Source organism: Nicotiana tomentosiformis, chromosome 11 (genome assembly GCF_000390325.3).
Source record: "Nicotiana tomentosiformis chromosome 11, ASM39032v3, whole genome shotgun sequence".
Taxonomy (NCBI): Eukaryota; Viridiplantae; Streptophyta; class Magnoliopsida; order Solanales; family Solanaceae; genus Nicotiana; species Nicotiana tomentosiformis.
In genome coordinates, this window is record NC_090822.1 from 63151639 (window position 1) to 63159987 (window position 8349).

General features: G+C 41.2%; 1 protein-coding gene across 1 annotated transcript; it reads left to right on the forward strand.

Moving 5' to 3' along the window:
• Positions 1 to 1696: 1696 nt before the first annotated feature.
• LOC117273993 (uncharacterized) lies at positions 1697 to 2254 on the forward strand. The gene has a single exon (XM_033653207.2). The coding sequence runs from the start codon at positions 1697 to 1699 to the stop codon at positions 2252 to 2254; it is 558 nt and encodes a 185-aa protein (XP_033509098.2).
• Positions 2255 to 8349: the final 6095 nt, after the last annotated feature.

Sequence of the window (8349 nt, forward strand, 5' to 3'; positions counted from 1 at the left end):
CCCCTCGTATCTATTCAAAAATGACTCAGTAATATCAAATATTGCGAAAGTAATCAATTATATTGCATAAGTTAAATTTCCCACATTTTTCTCCAAAAAGTCAAAAAATTGACCCCGGGCCCCTTGGTCAAAACCCGAGGTTCAGAACAAAATCCATTTACCCATTCATCCCCGAGCCCGAATATATATTTGGTTTTGGAATCCGACCCCAAATTGAGGTCTAAATCCCCAAATTCCCGAAATCCCTAGTTTCTACCCTAACCCCTAATTCTACCATGAAAACTCTAGATTTTAGGTTGCAAATTGAAGAAATGTAATGGGTAATTGAAAGAAAATGGTTTAGAATCACTTACCAATAATTTAGGGAAGACAATGACTCTTAAAAATCGCCTCTACCCGTTTGGTTCTTCAAAAATGTTGAAGAAATTGGCTTAAACCTGTAATTGGAGTCTGTTTTAAGTTAGTGGACAAGCCTTCATCGCGTTCGTGAGAGGACTGTCGTGTTCGCGAGAGGACTTTCAAGATGCACAGCAGCCTAAGGCCTTCGCGAGTCTTTCTACGTGTTTGCGTAAGTCAGCTCCCCCCAAGCCTTCGCGTTCGCAACCGCGTGGACGCGTTCGCGTAGAAGAACATGACCCCCTTCCCCCAGGGTCCTTAAACTATCACGTTTGCGAAGGGTACCACCCCCAACGCTTCGCGTTCGCCAAGAAGAAAATTCCCCTGCCCAATTTTACCTTTCGCGTTCGCGACACTACCTACGCGAACGCGAAGAAGGGCACACCAGAATAACTACTGTAGCAAAAATCTCAAATTTTCTAAGTGCAAATCACCCCGTAGCCTATCTGAAACTCACCCGAGCCCTCGGGGCTCCAAACCAAACAAGTACATAAGTCTAAAAACATCATACGGACCTGCTCGCGCGATCAAATTTCCAAAATATCACCCAGAACTATGAATTTAGCACCAAATCAAATGAGATTCTCAAGAACACTTTAAAATTTCTATTTTCTCAACTGGACGTCCGAATCACGTCAAATCAACTCTGTTTCTCACAAAATTTCACAGACATGTCTTAAATATTATAACGAACCTGTACCGGGCTCCAAAACTAAAATACGGACCCGATACTAACAATGCCAAATATCAATCAATTCTTAACAACAAATAAATTCCAAACTTTTAATTTTCATCAAAAATTCATAACTCAAACTAGGGACTTATGAATTCGATTCAGGGCATACGCCCAGGTCCCATAATTCGATACTGACTTAACGGGACCGTCAAAGCACGGATCTGGGCCCGTTTACTAAAAATATTGATCGAAGTCAACTAAAATTAACTTTTAAGGCATAAATTCTTATTTTTATCAATTTTCAACATAAAAGCTTTCCGAAAACCTGCTCGGACTGCACACGTAAATCGATGACCTTTTGGGTCATCACACCGACACTCAGGATGTTACTCAAGAAACTATTGCTATTATTGTGGCTCAAGTTAGAACTAAGAAGGCTTCAACTCAGAAAAGGAAGGGTAAATCCACAAATGGGGGGTTCAAGTACCCTAGGTTGAACATGAAGAAGGGGTGGAGCATGATGAAACAGTACCTCATGATCCAGTGCCGCCCCCAACAGCAGCTCCAGCTCAGACATCTATATCTCCAGAGGTGGGTCAGATGTTTCATGTTGTCAAAAGTGCTATGGAGATGTTTAAAGCCTTCATGGCCAACCAGAATGAGAGAAGAGATGAGATTCCACCTCAATCAAATAGACAGAACAATTCTGAGTCCTCAAGAGTGAATGAATTTTTAAAGCTGAGTCCTCTATTATTCCTTGGTACTATAGTTGATGAAGATACAATGTTGTGGCTGGAGGGTGTTAAGAAAGACCTCCGAGCGATGAAGGCATTTGATGATGAAGCTGTGGAGCTGGCTGCTTACAAGCTTAGAGATGTGGTTAGTGCTTGGTTTGAGATGTGGGAAAAGGAAAGAGATGAAGATGATGGTCCTCATACTTTGGAAGAATTTGAAGAGGCCTTCATTGCTAATTTTATACCAGGAGAGGATAGGAAAGCTAATGCTACAGAGTTCCAGAAGCTCAAGCAAGGGAATAAAAGTGTGCAAGAGTACTACATGAAATTCATAAGTTTGGCTAAGCATGCTCCTCACATGGTTAAGACAGAAAAAGCAAATATCCGCAAGTTTGTTGACGGTTTGGCTTACCACATTAAGGATACGACATCCGCTGCAGCGATATAATTGACAGCTTTCTCCTCTATTTTGGGATTCGCCAAGCACTTAGAAAAAGACAAACAACAAAGGAGAGAAGAAAAAAAGCATATCAAGAAAGCTCGAACAGCGGGCGGGTTCCTCCAATAAGGAATCATTAGCACCAGCTTAGTCCAGTAATCAGTCAGGTGGTGGGTCTTCCTTCATACGTACTCAGAGTTATGGAAACCAGTCTCACTAAAATCAGAATTTTAGGACATCATCCTCATATAGCTAGATTCATGTTGAGCAACATTCACAACAACAAGGTCTTTGTGGAACATGTAAGCGGAACTATTCAGGTCAGTACAAGCTCGGTTTTCACGATTGCTATCATTGCGAAGACAATGGTCATATAAAGGCAAACTGCCCAAAGTTGCGACGTAATTTTAGTGGGGGTTCAACTCGTCCTTCTAGTACCTCAGCTACTATAGTTGCACCACCTCATGCCATAATCAGGCCGGGCATAAAGCAGGAAGAGGTGCAGATCGAGTTACTCAGGGAGGGGGACAACCCCGTTTATTTGCTACACTTGATCATCAGAGTGGAGAGGCATCTGCATAAGTTATTACAAGTATACTTATACTCTGCTCTCATAATGCTTATGCCATAATTGATCTAGGTTCAACGTTTTCATACATGACTCCATACTTTGTAATTAACCTCGGGCTAGAACCTGAACAACTTAGTGAGCCATTCCAGTTGGCGAGTCAGTGGAAGCCATAAAGGTCTATAGAGGTTGTATAGTGTCACGCCCCAACCGCGGGAAGCGTGACCACCGCTCAACCGAGGGAACTCAGCCGAGCAAGCCTGTTAGATACTTTCTACCCAATTCATAAATGATCAAGAAAAGACGCAATTTCATTAATTATACAGTAGGGAGCTCATTCATACAATCCTAAATTGTTTCATTAGACATTGAGCCTTTAAGTCTTAAAATATGCATTTCTTATAGTTTGAGTGGAACAAGTGATCAACACCACATATACTTGTTTAACATTCCCAACACCCATATACAATCCACATAGTGTTTACAGAGCCTCTAACGATACAAAAGAGAGTAAAGATGGTGCCGGCAACAAGGCCACGGCTATACCTAAAAAGGTGACCATAATATAAACAAAAGGTATAATACGTGACCCCGGAATGAAATGGGGCTCACCGAGTCCGTTGAGAAGAGGATGCAACACTATCTGGGATCAACACTATCTGAGATGCAGCGCCCCCGGCAAAAAGGATATTAGTACTGTCGAATAGCACTAGTATGTAAAGCTAAACACCAACTCAATAGAATGAATAATAATACAAGAGGAACAGTCAAGAATTCAATAAAGGCTTCAAATAATATTAGAACAACAAGTTAAGGATCATATACATTTTCGAGTCAATTTCCATATTATTAGGTTAGGTGACCTTTAGTACCGATATTCCACAATTCAAAATACATCTGTATTCTTACATGGAGTTCGATCTCGGCCCAATCGGCTAGGCCATCTCATTTGAGACATTACCACAATTTCATTATGATTTCCAGCACATTACAATCATGTGTGCGGCATGGCGTCCGATCACGGCCCGATCGGCTAGGCCATCTCATTCGAGACATCAACCATTTTCACAATTTCATCCACAATACCACCGTGTTCTTACACGAAGTTCGATCTAGGCCCGATCGGCTATGCCATCTCATTTGATATATCACCCATTTTCAATCAGTCATCTCAATTCATATTTCTTTCTCATACTTTCAATACAATGGCACGAGTGGACCCAATTATAAAGTTATTCTTGGCGCTAGGCCTTGTTTTATAATTCAAGTGCTTTTCCACATTCCAACATTATTATTATCAACAACAATAAGGCTTCCCATTCAAGACGTTAAATTCACAAATGAGAAATTTGGGTGTCTTAGGCACATAGAGGCTTTTCATATAATTTGGCATAACAACCTTTATTTCGATCTTGACATAAAGTCTTAACATTGCTAGCACATATTCCACCTTTTGAACACATCCTCCAATAACAAGATAACATGATGAAGCATTTAGAATAAATATAGAACTTACATCCTTCAACACTAACACATTAGAAATCACAAATTCTATAATGATCAAGGGCTTACTCCAATTACATGAATATCGTGGGGTTCGATTCTAAGAAGAGGGGGGTTTAACCAAACATACCTCAATTGAGCCTCTTAAAACTCTAAGATGTTTCAGAATATTAACAACTTCAATCTTTTTTAGCAATATAGTAAAATTGAACACAAAATTAGGAAAACGATCATAATTCTAGTCACTTGAGCATTCTATCAAACACAATATGTGCATAAATGTTTTAAGGTCCTTTTTGTGAAGCACTCCACCAACCCACACCCCATTCTTTTCTATCTTTAACTAACAATCTTCCCACATACCATAGGAACACATGCATGCAAAGTAATCACCCCATCCCCATGAATTACCTTACTAATGGCCATTCTACTCACATTTTAAAATTAAGAGTTTGGGTGATAGAATCTTACTTCTTAGGAAGAAGACCTAGGTGACTCTCTTTATACTCTTCAAGGTTTTAAGTGACAATTGAAGAACAATTGGATGAAAATCACTTCTCCCTCTAGGACCCTCTCTCTCACTCTAAAAATATCAAAAAATATGATCAAAATGGTCCATGGGATGTGTTTTAACGGAATAGGGTCGGGTAAAAAAACCCCAAAATTGAAGCTCCGGAACATGTGTTGCGGTCGCATATGCGACAGCATAGTGGTTATCTGGTCCGCGAAATGATCGCGAAAATGGGGGCCAGAACTGGAAAGAAACTGATATGGTGTGCGGTCACTATGTGGCCCGCAGATCTATTTTGCGGTCGCATAATGCACGGCAAAACGGTTCTGCGGTCGCATAGTGCACCACAGAACCTCCCTCTAAAAAATCCCAAGGCGGTAAATGCGACAAGAATGCGGCCCGCGAAACGGTTATGCGGTCGCATAATGACCGCGAAATTGACATAAAAAATGCCCCACAAATCTGCCCCATTCTGTGACCAGTCTGTGGTCCGCAGGGTAGTTTTGCGGCCGTAGAATGGGCCGCAGATATGCGTACTTCTGCCCAACATTTTCCTTCAACTCCCGGCGCACTGTTCAATCCATAAAAGTCCAAACCACGGCGAGCTTGTGAGCCGCAAAGAATTTTTACTATTATTAACATCTACGCCTATTTTGGCATCATGAAATCTGGGTTTTTAGGAAAACTTTTACAGGGCCTTGCATATATTTTCAGTCCAAGGTCACAGTACCGAGCCCAATCTCATAGAGTTAGAAATGGTGGATTTCAATGTGATCATGGGTATGGATTGGTTGTCTTCATGCTATGCCATGTTATATTGTCGTGCCAAGATAGTCAGGTTCCAATTTCCAAATGAAAAAGTCTTAGAGTGGAAGGGTAGTTCAACATCGCTTGTAGGTATGTTTATTTCTTACCTTAAGGCACAACGAATGATCGGCACGGGGTGTCTTGCCTATTTGGCTCACATCATTAATGCAGAATCAGAACCATCAGCTCTTCAGTCTGTGCCAGTTGTTAGAGAATTTCCAGAAGTTTTACAGTTATTATTAACCTCTACGCCTACTTTGGCATCACAGAATCTGTGTTTTTAGGAAAAAATTTACGGGGCCTTACATCTTCCCCTACTTAAGATCATTCGTCCTCGAATGAGGGTCAAGGTTCACTATTAGCATCTTATACAACTCAGCTTTTTTCCATACCCCACACCAGCAACCCCAAATTTAACTAACTCTCTAAATTTCTAAATATTTCGCCAGAGTTTCCTTTGTAACTAGGCCTATCCACCTATCAGAGAGCCCCAGCATCATATCCTAACAACATGTACAAAATCCAAAAGGAACACCTTTACATTAACTGAACAAATGATACAAAATTCATAGGCGACAAGTTCATAAAAGGATTACACAGCTATTCAAACAAGTAAGGATACTTCTTCTTCATCTCTTCCTCGGCCTCCCAAGTGGCCTCTTCAACCTGTTGGTTTCGCCATAACACTTTTACGGAGGCAATTTCTTTATTCCTCAACTTTCGGACTTGCATATCAGGAATGGCAAATGGAATTTCTTCATATGACAATTCTTCATTAACCTCAATGGTCTCAACCGGCACAATAGCTGACGGATCTCCAACTACCTTCTTCAACATAGACACATGGAATATCGGGTGTACTAATGACATCTCGGGTGGTAGCTCAAGCTTGTACGCCACCCCACCGATCCTTTGGATGATTTTGTATGGCCCGACATACCTCAGACTCAATTTCCCCTTTTTCACAAACCGCAATATACCCTTCATTCGGGAAACCTTTAAGAATCCAATCATCTTCTTTGAACTCTAAGTATCTGCGACGAACATCCGAATAGGATTTTCGATGATTCTGAGCAGTTTTCAACCGATCCTTAATGATTTTAACTTTTTCCATAGCCTGATGCATGAGATCTGGCCCTATCAACTCAGCTTCCCTAATTTTGAACCACCCAATAGGAGATCTACATCTCTTACCATATAATGCCTCAAATGGTGACATCTGAATACTAGCATGAAAGCTGTTGTTATAAGCAAACTCTATGAGTGGCAAATGATCATCCCAGCTACCCTTGAAGTCAAGAACATAAGCACGCAACATGTCCTCAAGTGTCTGAATAGTCTGCTCTGCTTGCCCGTCGGTCTGTGGTTGGAAGGTTATACTAAGATTTACCTGAGTACCCAAACCTTGTTGAAATTTCTTCCAACAATTGGCCGTGAACTGAGCCCCTCGATCGGAAATGATGGAAACTAGAGTGGCATGCAGCCTGACTATTTCCTTGATATACAAGTTAGCATATTGTTCTGCTGTGTCGGTAGATTTAACTGGCAAGAAGTGTGTTGATTTCGTGAGTCGATCCACGATCACCCAAATTGAGTCAAACTTGTGCGGAGTGCAGGGTAACCCTACCACGAAATCCATATTAATCATTTGCCACTTCTACATTGGAATTTCTATGTTCTGTGCCAACCCACCAGGTCGTTGATGTTCGGCCTTCAATTCCTGACAATTTAGACACCTTGCCACAAAGTCCGCCACATTCCTTTTCATGTCATTCCACCAATAGATTTACTTAAGGTCATGATACATCTTTGTATAACCTGGATGCACAGAATACCTAGAAGTGTGAGCCTCGATCATGATTCTTTCCTGGAGACCATCTACATTCAGAACACATAGTCGCCCTTGGTACCTTAGTGTATCATCATCCATGCCAAGAGTAAAAGCCATAGTTTTATGCTTTTGAATCCCCTCCTTCAATTGAACCAAAAATGGATCGTTGTATTGCTTCTCTTTAATTTCCACAACAAGCGATGATTCAGCCCTATTTTGCACAATTACCCCTGCTTCATTAGAGTCCGTAAGATGAACTCCCAAACTAGCCAATCGATGGACTTCCTTGGCCAATGGCCTCTGATATACCTCCAAGTGTGCTAAACTACCCAGAGATTTCCGGCTAAGAGCATCCGCCACAATATTGGCTTTCCCCAGGTGATATAGAATATCGATGTCGTAATCCTTGAGTAACTCAAGCCACCTTCTCTCCCTCAGATTCAGCTCCTTTTGTTTGAAAATATATTGAAGACTCTTGTGGTCCATGAATACCTCTACATGGACTCCATACAAATAGTGGAGCCAAATTTTCAATGCAAAAACTACCACCGCAAGTTCTAAGTCATGTGTTGGATAATTCTTTTCATGATTCTTGAGTTGCCTAGAAGCATATGCTATAACCTTGCTTTGTTGCATTAATACACACCCAAGCCCAATTCTTGAAGCATCACAATATACCACAAATCCATATGTACCCTCTGGCAGAGTCAACACCGGTGCCGTAGTCAATCTCGATTTCAACTCCTGGAAGCTCCTTTAACAAGCATCAGACCATTGGAACCTAACTTCTTTTTGAGTGAATTTAGTCAACTGAGAGGCAAGAGTAGAGAACCCCTCCACAAACTTCCTGTAATACCCTGGTAAGCCCAAGAAACTATGAATCA